This window comes from Trematomus bernacchii, unplaced genomic scaffold (assembly GCF_902827165.1).
Source record: "Trematomus bernacchii unplaced genomic scaffold, fTreBer1.1, whole genome shotgun sequence".
In the NCBI taxonomy this organism is placed as follows: domain Eukaryota; kingdom Metazoa; phylum Chordata; class Actinopteri; order Perciformes; family Nototheniidae; genus Trematomus; species Trematomus bernacchii.
Window position 1 is genome coordinate 2366334 of NW_022987792.1, and position 20406 is coordinate 2386739.

Sequence of the window (20406 nt, forward strand, 5' to 3'; positions counted from 1 at the left end):
TTCTTCTTCCTCTTAATGTAGTTATTTAGGTCTTAATGTGTACATATGTATAAATGTGTCTTTTGATTGTGTATATATAGGTATAGACATATTTTAATACATATTTGTTTTTGTATTCGGGATTGTGGGAAACGGTATTTTGATCTCTCTGTCACACAAACTGAAAGATTGACAATAAAGTTGACATTGACTTTAGTAAAAATACCTCCTCTGGTTTTGCAGCCATCCCCATCACATTCGTCCAGCAGCTGAAGAGCATGCAGGCGGAGGAGGGGAACAACGTGCTGCTGCGCTGTGAGCTGTCTAAACCTGGAGTGCTTGTGGAGTGGAACAAAGGACACGAGCTGCTGAAGAACGGAGTGAAACACCAGATGAAGAGGAGGGACACCATGCTGGAGCTGCTCATATGGAAACCTGTTCCTGAGGACAGCGGGCTCTACAGCTGCGTGTGTGCCGACCAGAGGACGTCCACCACCGTCAAAATCAACGGTAGGACACAAAACACACAAATGGGATAGTGAGTTTAGTATAAAAATAGCATAATTAGGGCTGTACTGAATGTCATTTGATCAACAATTGTAGCTGCAATTGAAATGTTGCATTTATCAAGCAAAAATAAGTTACGTCATATTTTATGGTGACCGACATTCAAAGCTTAAATCTACCTTAAAATAATCCTCATATGCATAAAGTTATTAATTGGATTAATCAAGTTAAATGCACTCTTGTAAATGAATATAACTTGTCAGTTTTTGTTAACATGGAATCTAATTCTACAAGTAGTATTATATCAAAAAGTATTAGATTAGACTAATCTTTATCTGTAAGTAAAAATGTACTGTTGTTTGTGTGGGAACAAGACCAACAGTATGAGAAATAACATTTTGTATCTGTCCCACTCTCGTGCTAAGGCTCTTGATTAAGCAAACACATCTAATAACATTTAATTACAAGGCCTAGTAGAAGTGTATTTATTCTCCCTCAATAGTATTTAATCCTAACCCCTGTTCCCCCGTATCCCCTCAGCTCTGCCGGTCACCTTTAAGCAGAAGCTGAGGAGCGTGGCGGTGGAGGAGGGAGGAACGGCGGCTCTGCGCTGCGAACTGTCCAAACCCGTTCCCTTTGTGGAGTGGAGGAGACGAGGCAGCGAGGTGCTGACCCACGGAGAGAAGTACCACCTGAGGCAGAGAGACGTCCTGATGGAGCTCAGGATCTTTGATGTGACGCCGGAGGACAGCGACATCTACACCTGCATCTGTGGAGACATCGAGAGCACCGCCACGCTCACCGTCAACAGTGAGGGGTTTATTTACTGTATTCTGACTTTTATAAGGGGCAGGGAATCCAAACTGAGACAACGTTGGGTTTTTAATCAACCAAATGTCTATCAGGGGTCAATGAGTGGAATATTGGTAGTTAACTCAGATGAATATGAGTATTTTGATTGATGACTACATTCATTTTAAGCCACAAACCTGTTTCTTATGTAATTATTTTGTACTTAATGTTATATTCCAAAATACCTTACCTTATCTAAGACTTATAAAACTAAATATATACTACATATGCTACAAAATACATTTTATTTGCCACCTCCAGAAATAGGCCACAAGTGGTCAAGTAAAGTAAAAATAGAACACAAATAAAATCAATGTACAGGTGTGGTAGAAACCCACTATGGGCTAAAAACAAAACAAAAACGAAATATAGTTTTCAAATCAGGATATCAAAATGGACATGAATGATCACATGTAATCATATATTTTGAAAAGTTATGCTGCAATAGATGACTGCAAAGTTTGAATACGACACATTCATGTTTTATTTTTTACATTATAGCACTTAAAGACTACTTTTGTATGTAGACAAAATGGAAAATCAGTCAATAAGTAGATTGGTTTTCCATAATTGGTCTCCATGTTTTGATGTATCCATGAGATGGACAATACTTGGTATTAATATTTTTTATTTATTTAACATTGCTGTTCATTAAACTCTTGATTATCATTTCCTTCTCTTGACCTGCCTTTCTCTCTGCCTCTCAGTTCTCCCCGTGACCTTCAGGCAGAAGCTGAGGAACGTGCAGGTGGAGGAGGGTCAGAGCGTGTCTCTGAGCTGTGAGCTCTCTAAGGCGGGGGTCTCGGTGCAGTGGAGGCTGGCTGGAGATCTGCTGCAGAGCGGGGAGAAGTTCCAGATGAAGCAGCGCGAGGCCTGCGTGGAGCTGACCATCAGAGAGGCCGAGCCCGAGGACAGTGGCGTCTACAGCTGCGTGTGCAGAGAGCAGAAGACAAAGGCCACCGTCAAGGTCATCGGTGAGTTTAGATCAAATCAGTGCAGGAAAACACACTCTCTAGTTTCTTAGTTTTTCAGTTTGGCATCAGGTTTGCCATTATCGTGATAACTCAGGAACGCCTGGAGGCAGTTGCTTCAAATGTGGCACACATATCCACTTGGACTCAGGGAAGAACACACAAACAAACAAATCCCATTGAGTAAATATAAAGTAAGTAAGTGTGTTGAAGAAACCTGCTATCTTTATATTAGTTTGGCAACAGGTTTGCCATTATCGTGATAACTCAGGAACGCCTGGAGGGAGTTGCTTCAAATTTGGCAGACATATTCTGCTTGGTTTATTTTTGTATTCATTTATTTCACACACACACAAACAAAGACATCCCATTAAGTACATATAAAGTACTTTTGAGGGTGTGGCATAAACCTGTTATTCCTCATAGACACAATTGTTGGAGTATAGTTAATACAGAAGACATTACATTAAATGAGTTTTTAATATCAATCTTTTTTTCCCCAATCAAATGTTTTTGACAGCATTTTCAAGTCTCATTTGGAGGTCAAAGGTCACAGGCAGCCACATTGGTATTATACAGTGATTTATATATTCTATAGAATGAGAACATGTTGATTACATATACATAACAATACAGTTCACACAGTGTTGTATTTAGAGTCCTTGTCATATCAAAACAAATATTGAAGTTAGTTTTATATAGAAGAAGAAGAATTTCTTTTTAATTCGTCACAAATGTCCACTTAGACCCAGAGATTAAATAAATAGAGTTTGGAGGCCAAAGATCAAAAGTCTCGCATTTAGGGTCATAACACATTCCGGTACCACTTTACAATAAGACTACCATTATAAAGGGTTTACGAATAGTTTGTAATTCATTTATTAATTAGGTTGTGAACACTTTATACATCATGAATAAGCTTTTACAAGACATGAGATAAACAGGGCGACTGTGACCGGTTGCTTGCCAAATAGTGAGCCCACATTTATCTGTACTGATAAGTCTTATATTGGCTACTTAGCTTACTTCGTCTTCTTCATCAGCCAGCATCCTTGGTATCTGTTGCTCACTGAGTTGATTCTCGCTGAGTAGCCAATATAAGGCTTAGTCATCTTGCCAAATAGTGAGCCTGTGTTGATGTATGTTAGAACTGGTTTATAAATGGTTCTTAATGATTAATAAAGTGTTTAACCTAATTCATAACCTAATTATAAACCCTTTATGAATCCTTTATAAGGGTAGTCTTATTGTAAAGTGGTACCCACATTTCTACTAGGATAAAATAATGAAGATAGGACATTTTGGACAAATATACACTTCAACTTGATTGGTTTACAGAGGCATACAACCAGTCGAGTTAGAAGTGTATTGAACCACCTGTAAAATGCCTCTTTAAAGATCTTCTTTTTGCTCTCATGTTGAATCAGGACTCTGTGTTTTGTTCCTCAGCGGTTCCCGCCACATTCAGAGTGAGTCTGAAGGGTGTGGAGGCGGAGGAGGGCAGCAGTGTGACTCTTCGCTGCGAGCTGTCCAAGAAAGGCGTCCCGGTGCAGTGGCAGAGAGACGCTGAGCTGCTGTCAGAGCTCACAGGTCGAGGGAAGTTTCAGATGAACCTGGAGGGGAAGGTGGCTCAGCTGACTGTCCTCCACGTGCAGCCAGAGGACGCAGGGAGGTACAGCTGCTCCACAGGAGAGGAGAAGACCTGCGCCGAGCTCAGAGTCAAACGTGAGTGTGAAGAGAAGAAGACTGAAGAGGATAACACAGTTTATATCTGTGGCACATATTAGCTCTGCTGTACTTTTAAAACTATGTGTTTTTAACTCTTAACCTTTTTAAAAACGGTTCCAGTTAAAGTGAAAACAGAGATGTTAAACAGTCAAAGTGGGACATTTCAGTCAGACAACTCACGTGTTTCTTAATATGTTATTAGAAGCAGCATATAGTTTGAGTTTGGCGTCTAGGCTCGGGCCTCATCACTCCACAGATTTACAAAGAACATTGAGTGATGATTAGATAACTATCCCCCGAGCCTACAGGTGGAAGCTGGGGTGGAAGCTGGGGTGGGAGCTGGGGTGGAAGCTGGGGTGGAAGCTGGGGTAGAAGCTGGGGTGGAAGCTGGGGTGGAAGCTGGGGTGGAAGCTGGGGTGGAAGCTGGGGTGGAAGCTGGGGTGGAAGCTGGGGTAGAAGCTGGGGTGGAAGCTGGGGTGGAAGCTGGGGTGGAAGCTGGGGTGGGAGCTGGGGTGGAAGCTGGGGTGGAAGCTGGGGTGGAAGCTGGGGTGGAAGCTGGGGTGGAAGCTGGGGTGGAAGCTGGGGTGGTGCTGGGGCAGGCGAGCAGCAGCAACATGAAACACAGCAGCAGGAACATGAACGTAGCAATAGCAAGTGAACACAGCAGTGGCAGCATTAGCGACGCAGAGACCTGGCAGCTTCAATAGAGCGGCATGTTTAGGAGAATGTGTTTGGTTGGTTGTAAGAGGGACGAGGTGCGTCACGTGTTAATGTATCATTGGTGCTCGAGTTGACTGCCTGAACTAGCTCGCAGGCTTCGCCCCATGTATGGAATAGTTTTGAAGAGGAAAGGAACATTTGTTATTCAGTCAATAGACTTGACAAACAATATTTGAAATAATAAGAAAACTAACAAATATATGCTAAGTTTTTAACACTATGGTGTACATCAATTTGAATGGGACATTTTGAGAATATATGTCATAAACAAAAAGACAGCTTTATTAAAGACCAGCTTTTAAAAAACAACTGGCAACCAAGTAACAAAGGGGAGAAGGAAGTTGATACAAACTGGGATGGTATGAGGAACACGAGGACTAATCAAGATACAGAGTCAGATTGTATACCAACATTAAAATGGTTTATTGTAAGCTAATGTTCTTGCAGGATTCTTGCTGATTTGAGTTTGTATCTTCATGGTTGATGGATTTATTGTAATTTGATTTGGATAAAAGTGTCAGCTAATTTAAATGTAATGTAAAAGCCAACCCTCCTCCTGTAGATACTCATACACTCTACACCATGGATACAAATGTACCATGGATACAAATGTGTCGATAAAAGTTTATTCTGTCTCATATGATGTTTTATTGAATCTTTTGTACATATACGGACAATAACGTTCTTTCCTAAACAACAGCTCTTCCGGTGACGTTCAAGCGAGAGCTCGCGCTCCTGGAGGTGAAGGAGGGGGACGGAGGGGTCTTCTGCTGCGAGATCTCCAAACCTGGAGCTCCTGTGGAGTGGAAGAAAGGCCGAACTTCTCTCAAACCTGGAGACAAATACGAGATGAAGCAGGAGGGACCTTTCACTAAACTCATCATCAACAGCGTGGAGGAGAGCGATGCTGGGAAATACACCTGCAAGACCAAAGACAGCCAATCCACCGCTGAGCTTACCGTCAGAGGTGAGACACATGCACCTCAATCTTCATTATAATGTGAAGCACATAGCTCTATTTGAATATTGCTAACAATAAGAACTGGCCACTTTTATTCAGAGTAAATTGCCAATGAATGCTAATGTATGCTAGGTTTGCAAAGGCTCACAACATCTGTACTTTTTAAGGAAACTAAGAAGCTTTAATGTGGACAGAACTATGCTGATATTATTTTGTTCAACCTTAATTTACATTATATTGACATTGTGTATTTGGGGGTATTTTTGCCTTTCCAAAACAAGGACAAACTGGACAGAGATGTTAAACTTGGTGACAGGAATAATGGGAAATGAATGTGCAATTAAGCTTGATATTTGAATGGTCTTCATCTTTGATTTGTTATGTTATATTAAGCTATTGTTGTTATTTGCATCACGGATGGTTGTTTTTGATATTCATGTGCAAAGCAAATTCCTCTAAGGGCATTTGGGGTTTAATAAATACATGAATTTATTGAATTTTCCCCAATGTGTTCAACAGAATCACCTGAGCAAAGACGTCAAAGAGGTCAGCTCTAACGTACAATAATATAATAAAATAGACCCATTAGCGTTGTGTGAGCTCCATCATGTACCTTCATATCTGTTTACTGTACATTACCTCTCATGAGCTCATTGAAAACACAGACATTGGGATGTTTAGGCAAGATTTTGCAATATGATACATCCCAAACAGCTCTGTAACTAAACTGTATCATTCGGTTTTTTTCATGAAAGTGATATTACATGTTTTTATGTAATATTGGATCATATTATCCATTCCAGGGTTCATAGTTAGCTTTAAAAATCCATTATGAGCATGACAGATAGTCTAGTGAACACACCTGCTGTGTTGCTCATACCACTATCATGTCACTTCCATGTAATATTGATTATGTTCATTCAAAAGCACCTTGCATGGTAGCCCACTGTGTGAGTGTGTGTCTGATATTTGCTGTGTTAACAGGTTCACCACCGAGCTTTAAGATGCCGTTGGTGAGTCAGGAGGAGACGGAGGGGAACTCTGTGGTTCTTCGCTGTGAACTCAACAAACCCGCCTCCTGTGTGGAGTGGAGGAGAGGAGGGGAGTTGCTGAGGAACGGAGACAAATACCAGATGAAGAAGAAGGAGCTGCAGGTGGAGATGAAGATCTGTGACATCACTCTGGACGACGCTGGAGATTATATCTGTTCATGTGGAGAACAGAGCACCACAGCTAGGATCTCTGTGAACGGTGAGCACTGCTAACAATACAATAACCTGGATTGTTTTGCTTCAGGGCTCATGAATACACACAGTATAAAAAAAAGGTCAAACATTAGCATTCTATACACTGAATATAAGAAGTGGAAGTAATTGTCATGACAAAAGTACATCTGTTTGAGGACAATGGTTTTGAAGCCTCGAGCATATCGGGTTTTTTTGATATCCAGAAGTGAGTCGAGAGGGTGGAGCTAAGAACCACCCGAACACTAAACAAGTAATTTTTTGTCGTCTCAAATGCTAAAATTATCTTTTTTAAATGATAAGATGAAAACATGGAGAGCTCTGTTATCCACTTGTCAATCACAAGGTAGCCAAAACAAAACTACAAATTATTGATACAGAATATCTGATGTTACTGTAGGATTCATTTAACCTGTTCATGCAAAGGTGTTTTCCTCATGTATACTTATACACTACAGTATTTGACCACAAGAGGGTAGTATGTGCCAGACTATAGGTTAAAGGTCACCTATCATGCTATTTTTAAGCAATAGCATAGGTCTCAGATATATCAAAAATATATAAAAAACATGTCTATGAAGTGTTTTGCTCAAAATACCAAACAGATCACCCATTCTAGCCATGCCTCATATCCCTCTATTTCACTTCCTGTTTCAAAAGTGCTGATTTTGGGTATAAAGCTTTAAAAAAATAAGAATTGATAAAAAATAAAAAAGGAGGGGTCTGAGCTCATGCGGGACCCGGCAGCTACCGTCTAAACTAAATACTGCGGTGATGAAACGCCATATCATGGATTATCAAGGATTATCTCTGAAACAGTATGGAGCTCAAAGGCTTTCTCTCTTGCCGGTTATACCACAAGGTGAGTTCCTTTTTATTTCCTGCTTCTTCACACACATGCTCTCCAGTACAGGTTAGCTCTGAGTGTTAGCGATGCTAATGTAAACACCGACCATATTACGTCCAAAACAGTCGGGCATTGTTTCTGATAGCAACTTTCTGATAGTGCCGTGGGTCCACATTTCAGATATTACGTCATATCGGACGCAAATCTGGATCAGCTCCGTTGTAGCCCCGTTTTTAGAGATTTGGGTACGGAGGAAAAGAGAGGGTTTTATTTTCTGATGCTGCGTGAGTTCCCTGACACACCGGGGACACCTAGTTATGTATAAAAGACATCAGAAAGTGCACTTTGCATGATAGGTCCCCTTTAACACTGATCAGGTGTTTAAGGTTACAGGTGAACAGGACATCTTGCCACAGACAAAGGAATTAAAAACAAGAAATTAAACAGAAAATAACCCTGGATTAATAATTTCTGTCTCCTCACTTTGCAAGATGGAAAAGGTAATATCACCCAAATATAGTTATTTGTTAGATATTCACTCACTCGATATACTGATCTTTTCTTTTCTATTCTACTTATTTATTTGGCTAATTTTGTTTTTGTTTTGTGTTTATTCCAAAGAAACCATACACCTAAACTAAAGCAGAAATAATGCTACTTATTTCAAATAAGTATTGTCAGCTAAATGTACTCATCAGAAGTAAAAGTACTAATGTGACAGAATGGAAATATAAAATACATACATGTTTTTTATGTTGTAATTCTTAAATAAGGGGGCATATTTTAAGGTAAATGAATAGTATAAACATCATTTTATTACAGTGTAAAATATTTTGTGTTTTATATTAGATTTCTTGTTTTATATATTTTATGTATGCACCATGACATCAAGTCAAATTCCTAGTATGTGCGAACCTACCTGGCAATAAACCTGTTTCTGATTCTGATTCTGATCATATATACATCACCAAGATCATGTTATTTATGGTAAAACTAACTACAAGTGTCAAATAAATATACCTTTGTATATTCCCCATACAGCTTTCTTAATTTGGCTTATCACTTGAGACTAGAAAGCAGTAAAATCCCCTAAACCAGGGGTGTCAAACTCAAGGCCCGGGGGCCAAATCCGGCCCGCGACTTCATTTCATGTGGCCCCGCCAGAGCTTGCAAAGAATATAATACGTTTATTATATGGTTACATGCCACTTTACAGAGGCGCGTTGCCCATACACTACATGTCCCACAATGCATCTCGTTTTGTGACATGCGCACTGAAGAGACTTGCAATTATTTGCCCTGGACTTCTGCTTTCAGACGTAGTTAATTACGAAGTTATTACCCCATCCGATAATTCAGAGGCAATAATGTAATATAATACATTATATATATTATTTATTTATATAGTTACAACCGGCCCTTTGAGTGCAACCATTATGTTAATGTGGCCCGCGATGAAATTGAGTTTGACACCCCTGCCCTAAACTATAATATTTTTCTAAATCATTTTGGTGTTCCTCCTGCAGAGCGGCCCGTCAGGTTCCTGCAGGATCTGAAGAACGTGCAGGTCCAGGAGGGGAACGTAGTGACGCTCAGCTGCGAGGTCTCTAAGGTCTCTCAGGTGCAGTGGAGCAGGGGGGCCACGCTGCTGACCCCCGGGGGGGAGAAACACCTGATGAAGCAGAGCGGATCCACCCTGGAGCTCCACATCAGGAAGAGCCAGCCGGAGGACAGCGGCTCCTACAGCTGTGTGTGTGGAGAGGCCCGAACCACAGCTACTGTCATCATCACCGGTGAGTTACACACTATGTGACAGGACACTTATATTATGTTTTTGTAATCTGCATGTTGTCATGGATCGATTATGATACTGTCCATCCTGTCTTTATAGGAACAGCACACAAAAACACAGAGTCTCAAAGAGTCTACTTTTAGTCATTTTCTAACTCTTTGTAGTTGTAGTAGTTTTTCATGTTTTAAAAAAATGTGTTATGTCTTCGTAGTCATTGTATTTATTTTGAATCTCGTTTCTATATTGACATTTTGTGGTCCTGTTGTGTCTTGGTGGTTTGTTTTATGTCCATTTGAGTCATTTTGCAACTCTCATTTTTCATGGTTGTGTCTTTTCAGTAATTTTGTGGTTGTTTTGTGTATGGTTGTGGTCATTTTTCATATTCTTAAAGGTGGGGTAGGTAAGTTTGAGAAACCGGCTCGAGATACACTTTTTGTTATATTCCATGGAATGCTCTTAACATCCCGATAGCAATGAATATCTGAAGTGCTTTGACAAAAAATCCATGAAAAAATGTCATCTGTGGAAGCCGTAATACTGTAAAAAGCACGACCAATCATCTGAGCCGGCCCGGCTAAAATAACTGGATGGCCTACCTGCCTGTCAGCCTTCCATCTGTGCACAAACTTATCTCGTGCCCTCATTGGTCATGTGCGCGTTCGTGTGTGTTGGAGGAGGGGCTCTGTAAGGAAGTGGCAGATTTTTTCCGGCTGTGTATTTTCAAATTCTAGAGCACTCGAGCTGGTTTCTCCAAAATTACCTACCCCACCTTTAAGTGATATTGCACTTCATTTTTGTATTTTGTTTAGGCTTTGAGTCTATTGACTGTCGTTGGTATGAATGTTTTTTAAATGTTTTCAATATACCCATATTTTAAGTCAATTTCAGAATGTTTGTGGTTATTGGTTTCTCCTTGTAGTTGTTTACAACACATTTTGTGTTTACATTACATTACATTACATTTAGCTGACGCTTTTATCCAAAGCGACTTACAATTACCAATTACAGGGACATTCTCCCTGGAGTAACTAAGGACTAAGTGCAAGGGCACACTAGTGGTGGTGTTCCTGGCGGGATTTGAACTCACAATCTTCAGCCCACCTCACTATCCATTAGACCACCACTATCCCACTATGTTTATTTTACTGACATTGTGTAAGTCAGACCCCATGACTCCTTTAGACCCTTTCAGTAATCCATCCATGCATGTTTAACAGTATTCTCCGTTCCCTCCACAGCCATCCCGGTGACTTTCAAGCAGAAGTTGAAGAACCAGGAGGCGGTTGAGGAGGGCGCTGTGACGCTGCGCTGCGAGCTTTCTAAAGCCGGCGTCCCTGTGGAGTGGAGGAGAGACGCTCAGCTGCTGAAGGAGGGGGAGAAGTATCTGATGAAGCAGGAAGGCCGGATCGCTGAGATGCAGATCAGAAACCTAAAACTCACAGATCTGGGAGAGTACAGCTGCTCTGTGGGCACTGCTGTGACCTCCGCCGACATCAAAGTCAGAGGTATGTTGTACCACACTTTCAGTACTTTTTGTAGGGTAGATGTATTCACAATCACATATATCCAGTTGTGATATTCCTCCTGTGCTCTGCTGCAGAGCGGCCCATCAGATTCCTGCAGACTTATTTTCAGATTTGCTTTAATTTCTTTCTTTTTGCTTCCTCAGAAATCCCTGTCACCTTTAAAGAAGAGCTGGAGGATGTGGAGGTGAAGGAGGGGGACAGCGGGGCGTTCTGCTGCCAGATCTCCAAACCTGGAGCTCCGGTGGACTGGAGGAAGGGAAGAGTCGTCCTCAAACCTGGATATAAATACGAGATGAAGCAGGAGGGACGTCTCACTAAACTAATCATCAACAACATGGAGGAGAGCGATGCTGGGAAATACACCTGCAAGACCAAAGACAGCCAATCCACCGCTGAGCTCACCGTCAGAGGTAAAGTAATGAACACCCTGAAAACATGATATCCAAACGTTTCATAGATATCATTCCCTATTTGATATAAATGGGATTAAACTAATGTACAGTCATTTTGTGAATGTTTGTGGATATTTGCTTCTCCTTTTAGTCGTTTTTGCTTCAATTTTAGACTTTCTATGTCTCTATGATGTTGTTTTTGTCGACGTAGGAATGCATATCTTTGTCATTTTAGTCGCCATTTAGTTTGTTCTTTGGTAAATAGTCATTCATTTTGTGTTCGTTCTCTGTCCCTTATGGTTGTTTTACATTTGTTTTGAGGCACTTTTAACTTTTGTGACTCTTATTTTTGTTATTTTTTGTCACTTTGTTCTTGGTCATTCAGTGGTTGTTATGTCTGTGGTCATTCTTTTGTGCTCTTTCACTAATCCATCTATGCATGTTAAACACTATTCTCTGTTCCCCTTCCTTGCTGTTTTACATAGCATTAAAAATAACTTACAAAAAAGGTAAATTAAATGTTTTATTTGAAATCTTAGAAATTAAAGGTGGGGTAGGTCATTTTGGAGAAACCAGCTCGAGTGCTCTAGAATTTGAAAATACACAGCCGGAAAAAATCTGCCACTTCCTTACAGAGCCCCTCCTCGAACACACACCAACGCGCACATGACCAATGAGGGCACGAGATAAGTTTGTGCACAGATGGAAGGCTGACAGGCAGGTAGGCCATCCAGTTATTTTAGCCGGGCCGGCTCAGATGATTGGTCGTGCTTTTTACAGTACTACGGCTTCCACAGAGGACATTTTTTATGGATTTTTTGTCAAAGCACTTCAGATATTCATTGCTATCGGGATGTTAAGAGCATTCCATGGAATATAACAAAAAGTGTATCTCGAGCCGGTTTCTCAAACTTACCTACCCTACCTTTAAGAGACCTGCAAAAAATGTCAGTATGTGGTTGAATCAAATCAGTTTTGTCAAACTAATGAATCAAACATTTTTAAAACAGTAACCATTTCTCTTTTCCTCCTCCGTCAGCTCCTCCCATCACCTTCAAGACGAAGCTGAGGGCCCAGCAGGTGGAGGAGGAGAACAGCGTGACTTTGAGCTGTGAGCTTTCTAAACCCGGCCTCACTGTGGAGTGGAGGAAAGATCAGGAGCTTCTGAAGAACGATTTCAAATACCAGATCAAAAACAGAAACAGCAGCATGGAGCTGACCATCAAAAACTCCCAGCTGCAGGACAGCGGCCTCTACAGCTGCTCGTACGGAGACACCAAGACCAGCGCCAACGTCACCATCACACGTAAGAGACCACTGTTGAAGTTCAGCTTCTGGTCTTCCAAGACCCGACCGGACAAAAATACGTGGTGCAGGCACGCAGTGGCTTTTCTATGTGTACAAACTGGGGGGGCAGAGAGAGGTGGGGGGAGAGGAGAGAGAGGGTGGGGGGAGAGAGAGAGAGGGGGGGGGGAGAGAGAGAGGGGGGAGGAGAGAGAGAGAGAGAGAGAGGGGGAGAGAGAGAGGGGGGGGGGACAGAGAGAGGTGGGGGGGAGGAGGAGAGAGAGAGAGGGGGGGAGAGAGAGAGGTGGGGGGAGAGAGAGAGAGAGAGAGAGGGGGGAGAGAGAGAGGGGGGAGAGGGGGAGTGTCAAATTACATACTGAAGACCACACGGAGCAACACTGTCAGCGCATACATTTACGTACACTGTGTACGTAAATGTATGGTACACAGCGTGGGGATGTCATATTGTAATGCACCTTAATACATAAGTAAAGGGCACCATCACAAAGCAATTCTTAACAACAACAACCACCATAATGCTTTAGCATTAAAACACCATAGACTGTAAATATAAGGAAAACACAGACACTCATCACCGAGGTCACAATATCAATCGATCCAGCAGAGGCAAAACACAGAAGATCAACAAAATATATGACATAAATGAACTTACCAAAGCTGAAGGCTCACTTGAAAAGAAAAGCGGCACGGCGGTCCTTCCTCTGACAGAATGTTTCTATCACTTTGGGGATGAAGTCCTGTAGTTGCTGGATCAACTGGCTTTCAATTGAAAGCATGGCCAATGCGTTAAGTCGCAGCTGTCCCATGGTGTTGCGAGTGAAAGTCTTTATCCTTTTGAGGGTGGAAAAGTTCCTCTCTGACTCGGATGTCGTCATCGGAGTTGTTACTATTATTTTGACCAAAATAACAGTCTCAGCAAACGTATCCTCCAAGTTGTTCTCGTGAATGGATTTCAACAGAGACAGGGCAGTGTTTCCAGTGTGAAGTTCACTGTGGCGGTAGAGCGTGGTCAGCTCAGACTTCAACTTCTCCTTGTTTCCCAAAGCAGGCCACAATTTCACTGCGCAGTCAAGCTCAGGTGTAGGAAATGACAGGACATGCTGTGGGAAGAATGAGCTGTCAACGAGCTTTGCAGCGATCAAATGGTCACTCTGTGAGAACCTCTGTTCCACCTGTGAGATGACTGTGTCACATGCCTCCTTCATTACCGGCGCTGTGCTGCTGACTCGTCGGCCTGGCTCGTCTGTTCCATCATGAGTGGTGGGGGCCAATGCATCAGTTTGCTGCCTCATTTTCTGGACATTTTCCTTGAAGCGGCAGAGCGCGCTGTTGATCCCAGGTGCATCGATGCTTCGTTTTTGCAGAGTGTTGTATAAAACATCCACTTCTGGCATAAGCAACGAAAAAAACTCCAGGAGCTGCATAAATGCTCGGTCCCGCAGTTTCTTTGACAGGCCGTATGCCTCACTTATGGTGACCGCATCCCATCCTGGTTGTGTGCGTATATGCTCCATACACTGAAGAAGTGCTTCTCGGGTCTCCCAAACCGCGTTCACAGTTCTGCTTTTAAAGTTCCATCTCACAGCCGGTGGCCGTGGTATGCGTCTCTGTGTTGCCTCTGCAAGAGCTGCAACACGTTTTGGAGCACCGGAGAAAAAAGTGGAAAAAGCAGTTAGATCTGCAAAAAACACCTTCAGGATGCTCATCCTTGCTGAACACAGTTGCTGCAGGGTCAGGTTCAGTTGGTGGGCGTAGCAGTGAACAAACTGAGCGTTTGGGTACGTCTCCTTCATGACCGTCTGTACCCCGCGCACGTTACCGCTCATGACGGCCGCCCCGTCATAGGTCTGAGCGATTAGCTTTTCTTTCAGCTTCAGGGGTTCAAGAACAGCCTTGATGCTGTTAGAGAGACCTACACCAGTTTTGTCCTTTACTTCCACAAACTCCAAAAAACGCTCTGTAACTGTGAGGTCAGGCATAATGTATCGCAGCACAATCACCATTTGCGATTTACATGAGACATCGGTTGTCTCGTCGGCCTGAACGGCAACAAATGATGTGTTGTCCACTTGCTTGGATATTTCCTCCCTGTACACATCATACATGCAGTCCAAGAGTTCATTCTGTATGGTGCTTGATGTCCCTTTGAAAACGGGCTGAGCTTCGTAGTGCCGTCGAAGCCTGGAATCGCCCTCACACATTGTCTCGAAAATTGACCTGAATATCCCTGGATTCAGAGAGTCCGCCGACTCGTCGTGGCCCCGCAGTGCTGTCTCACATTTCCCACACAGTTTAATACAGGTGATGATCCGACCCCAACACGTACCTGTTTTCTTCCACCTTTCTATTATGATCATCAATGCCGCGTCTGTAGGCGCTGTCAATCTGAGCTGCAACATTCACCCTTCCCAGTAATCCCAATTTTACGGCATTTTCCAAGTGACTGTTGCTGCTCTCATGCTTCATTGTCCTCTCCGAAAGATGCTTTAAGTCCTTGTAACCTGTCCTCGACCAAGTACCTTGATCTTCACCAAAAAGCAGGCAAGGAAAGCAAAAGAGGGAATTCTTCTGGATGCTCGCCGTTAGCCATTTCTTTTTAGCAAACCACTCAGCATTAAACCCGCGGTTCACTTTGCCCGCAGTCTGGACCATTTGGAAATCCGGTGGATGGTGGGCACCGAGGCGCTTTACCTCCAGTTTCTCTCCGAGACTAAGTGTCTCAAATGTGTGCTCCAGTAAATGGTCAACTTCATTCATTTTCTTTCCGTTTTTTACTTATTTTTAATCGCTGGTGATGTTAGCTATATGCTGCTCTCTCGTCTTCTCTTCACACTACACGTGACGTTTCGCAGCACTGCACACGTGACATATTTACAGCCAATCAGTTCTGAATAATGTGAGCTGACGTATGGTGGGGATGGCAGCTCTGTGCCCCTTTGGCCTTTTTTTTTTGCCACACACATTCCATTGAAAAATACTCTGAGCATGCGCAGTGTAGTTTTTACAGTCACCGTTCACTTAAACAGTGAGAGGGAGGGGCAGAATCAGGTTTTGTCCCACATGGCTCAAAACGGCACTGTAGACACTAATTAGAAGAACACAGACTAAAACAGCAATGTACAGACAAATCAGATGATTAAACATGATCTTAAAATATATTTTATATATTTTTTTATTTCTTTTTTTGCATCTTTTTGCATTTTTTGTTTTCATTATGTGTAATACTTTCTGCTGACACTAGGTGGGGCTGTGCCCCACCTGCCCCTAATGACCAGTCGCCACTGCAGGCACGAAACATACTACCAATAGAAATACATTGCTTTTAAAATCGTTCTGTGTGACACGAAAAAAATCGTGTTGGTGAACACGAATCAATAGATTACATTTATTTTGTGAATATTACACGAAATGCCGTGAGACTGGGTTGGGCTAGCATGGCTAGAATGGGTAATCTGTTTGGTATTTTGAGCAAAACACTTCATAGACATGTTTTTAATATATATGAGACCTATAATATATGCCTAAAAATAGTATGATAGGAGACCTTTAATTCAAGAGACACTTAACCTGTTAAGCAACATCTTGCAAGAAACAGCGTCTGAGGGCTTCTTAACATTTAACAAACTATGAATGTGTGATAACCACTTAACTCAGCTAACTGACGATATGAACCAATTTGACCGAAACAAAACACAAGTCTAACGCCAAGCCTCTGAATTAGCACTAAGCAAAAGAGTGCTCAAGCATCATATGAAAGCTGAGATTCTACAGATGCCAATGGTATAAGTATCATCACTGTGCGACCAGCGAAAGCCAGCAAAGACAACACACAGCTTCACTTTACGGAGCCAAAACGGCAAATACGTCTGACCTTTGCTGTTTTCTGATCAAAAGTTGTTTTTAAGGGCATTACAACGCATATAAACGCTGCTGAAGGTTAGCCCAATGTTTCTGTGTCACTTTGAAATGATTACTGATAATCCATCATCATATTTATGTCAATAAACGGAGTTTTCATATAGAGTGTATGAGAGCTGTAACCCAGCTTCCGGTTTTGGGCATGCTGGCTGCGCACCACTCTCATTCACACAATGGTAATGTTTAGATGGATTTAGGAACTCCCTCTCGATTCTAGAACGGAAACTATAATTTACATTTGTTTACAATGTTCAATCTGACTTTTCTACATCCAACTCACAGGTGTATCATTGCTTTGAGAAACAAGATTATTAATTTACCCCTTTTAGAAGTGAAGATATAGTCATTTGTTCTGGGCATGTCATTTTCGAGCCTGAGACTTGAAAAACAGGCTCAGGGCTTAACAGGTTTAGAAACATGGCTGTTTAATCTGCCCTCAACAGGGTTTTGACTCTTATGTTAGACTACAATAAAACCTGATGTTCTCCCGCAGCTATCCCGCTCTCCTTTAAGACGGGTCTGAAGAACCAGGAGGCCCCTGAGGGAGGAAACGTGTCCCTGCGCTGCGAGCTGTCGCGGGAGGGGGTCCCGGTGCAGTGGTGGAAGGCGGAGGATCAGCTCCAGCAGGGGGGCAGGTACCAGATGACCCTGAGGGGGAAAACCGCAGAGATGCACATCAGAAACGTCCAGCCGGAGGACGTGGGGGAGTACAGCTGCGTGTTCGGGGAGCAGAAGACCACGGCCGAGGTCAGCGTCAGAGGTACTGCAATATAATTATTACACTTAACACTTACCTTATCTTCAGCTGCATCGGATGGTTTTATGGTCAATTTGCATTATGATGTAACTTTTGTTTTAGCAATCCGTTGAAGCGAGTAGTTGAAAGAACAGGGTTCTTGACTATTGGTGAGATAGTCATACTCTCACCAAAATCACACTGGTGTTTGCTGTTCCCCTTTAATTCGTGCACACAAAAGCATTTTACTCTGAGCTCATCAGGTGAAACACTAAAGAGGGGCTTCCAAATCTGGCAGAACAGGTGTTGGTGCTGCCGGATTTGGCAACCCCCCTGTAACTTTGTCCAGGATAGTCATACTCCCACCAAAATCCCACTGGTGTTTTGCCGTGTGCTTTTAACCTGGTCATGTGGCAAAAAAGTCAGACATTATACAATTTAAAATAAAAACAATAATCGTGGCTTGATATTGAGTAAGAAAATGTTTTTATGAACCACACAGCTTCCGGTCTTCCAAGACCCGACCGAACAAAAAGACGTGGTGCAGGCACGAAACATACTACCAATAGAAATACATTGCTTTTAAAATCGTTCTGTGTGACACGACAAAAAGGGGGAAATCGTGTTGGTGAACACGAATCAATAGATTACATTTCGTGACTATAACACGAAATCCCGTGAGACTGGGTTGTCACAACAGAGGTGGCCAGCTAACCAATCAGAGCAGACTGGGCTCTGGTTTCAGACAGAGGGTAAAAAGAGGTGCTGCAGCACAGGCAGTATGAGAACAATAAAGAGCTTTTTGAACATTAAAGCATGGAGACATGTCCCAGTAGAGGCACTACAGTAAATACTAATATGAACCTGAAAATGAGCAGAATAGGGCCCCTTTAAGTGCTGTAACAGGCATAATGTGACTGCATTAGCTCAATGCGAAAGAAAATTAAAACATGGAAACATGTCCAACAGTTGACACTAAATACAAATATGAACCTGAACATGAGCATAGTAGGGCCCCTTCCATGGTAGGAGAACAACATCTATGATAATCACATCAGAATTTTCTTATTTTAGATGTCAATTTCACTTCCCTTACATCCCGTCTACTTTCCTCCCGTCTCCAGCGGCAGCGTCCGTTTTCTTCGAGAAGGAGCTGGAGAGCCAGGCGGTGATGGAGGGGAAACCTGTGCTGCTGTCCTGCCAGGTCTCCAGCGCCAACGTCCCCGTCACCTGGAAGAAAGATAACGTTGTTCTGGAGGAAGAAGGGCGGTACATCGTGAAGAAGAACGGCCCCACACACACTCTGGAGATCAAGAAGCTGCTGCTGGAGGACGCAGGAGAATACTGCTGCATCTCCAGAGGAAAGAAGACCTCCGCCAAGATCATCGTCAGGGGTAGGTGGAGAATCCTTTTCAGAGTTGGACAGTTCATTTACTCAAGTACAATTTCAGGAACTAAATACTGTGTACTTTGACTACACAATGTTTTCAATGCAAATATTGTACTTTTTACTCCTCTACAAATTCAAAGGCTTTTACTGTCATTTGCGCAAAAGTGTTTGGCAATAAAAACAATAAACTCTGACGTCCCAGAGTGTAAAATGTATGTACTTAAGATATAAAAAGAAATAACAATAGTGCAAGACGAGATAACAAATAAAATACTGCAAGAGAAAGGTGCAAGTGACACAATGGTGCAAATAAAATGCAGACATTTAACTAAATACATGTAAAATAGAGTGTAGCAAATATCGTTCTTTATAATCCACTACATTTATTTTATAACTTTTATTATAATTTTTTTTGTTTGTGTGTAAGGACAGAAGGTTTCTGTATTCTGAACAGACTGTAAAGCCCAGTGATGACAAATGTGTCATTTGTGATATTGGGAAAGATTGATTAATTGATTGATTGAATATTTAAATTAACATTAATAAAACCAAATATAATCAACAAATAATTGATTGTGTATAATGTAAGAAAACTTTATTAATCCCTTGATTATATTCAAGTTCCTCCAGCTGCAACATACATATTGAACACTTAGTATTAATTAATAATTACTTTTAACTCATGTGCAATGCTGGTTCTGGTTCTTTAACCTAATCACTTAATACCCATATATATATTTTATACTAACTCATTTAACCTACAAGGCCTTCTCATCTTAATTGTTGTAAACATTTCCCATTCCACCTCTAAAGTGCAGCTGTATATAGCTCCCTCTTCCTCCTCAGAGCGCGTGCGGGTGGTCTCGGAGCTGCAGGGCATCACGGTGACGGCGGGTGAGGACGCCGTATTCGAGTGCGAGCTGACCCACGCCGATGTGAGCGAGGGGGTGTGGTGGCTGGGCCAAAGCCCCCTGCAGAGGAACGAGATGAACCAGATGACGGTTCGAGGCCGGCAGCAGCGCCTGGTGCTCACCATGACTACGCCCGAGGAGACCGGCATTGTGGCGTTCGTGATCGGGGAGGAGAAGACCTCCGCACGACTGCTGGTGGTTCCCAAAGCAACAGGTAAGTGAAGAGAGAAGATGGAGGGGTCATTTAGGGAAAAAGAAGAACAGAAATCATTGATTCGGGCAGTGGAGAAATATATATTGGAACAGCAAAAGATGAAATAGTAGACTATTATTTAAAGAGACCAGCACATTATAAAATTTAAATAAATCACATAGGTACACATCTGAGGTATAACAAAGTAAGTAGCAGAGTTGTAAAAGTAAATGAAACATTTTAAAGTAAGTAGCAGCCACATTATTAAATAGTAAAGAGTATATATTGCACAATATATTTCCCAATTTTATTTTACAACAGTGTTGTTACAGTCTTAAGTAGTGCAAAAAAAGTAAACAGCCAGTAATAGAAATGGTAAAATAGTATATATTGCACATAAGAACTGATAATTGCACAATATTGTTTTGGTGGTC

General features: G+C 42.1%; 1 protein-coding gene across 1 annotated transcript in view; it reads left to right on the forward strand.

The window, feature by feature from the left end:
- obscna (obscurin, cytoskeletal calmodulin and titin-interacting RhoGEF a) overlaps window positions 1–20406 on the forward strand; it is a gene marked incomplete at its 3' end in the record, with an annotated part of 83102 nt that overhangs the window by 12909 nt on the left and 49787 nt on the right. The window contains exons 16-26 of the mRNA XM_034149711.1: window positions 223–489; window positions 1027–1296; window positions 2046–2312; window positions 3759–4034; window positions 5458–5724; window positions 6703–6969; window positions 9336–9602; window positions 10840–11106; window positions 11271–11537; window positions 12559–12825; window positions 17236–17502. Of these exons, the coding sequence (XP_034005602.1) occupies window positions 223–489; window positions 1027–1296; window positions 2046–2312; window positions 3759–4034; window positions 5458–5724; window positions 6703–6969; window positions 9336–9602; window positions 10840–11106; window positions 11271–11537; window positions 12559–12825; window positions 17236–17502 (2949 nt within the window). The remainder of the gene's footprint in view (window positions 1–222; window positions 490–1026; window positions 1297–2045; window positions 2313–3758; window positions 4035–5457; window positions 5725–6702; window positions 6970–9335; window positions 9603–10839; window positions 11107–11270; window positions 11538–12558; window positions 12826–17235; window positions 17503–20406) is intronic.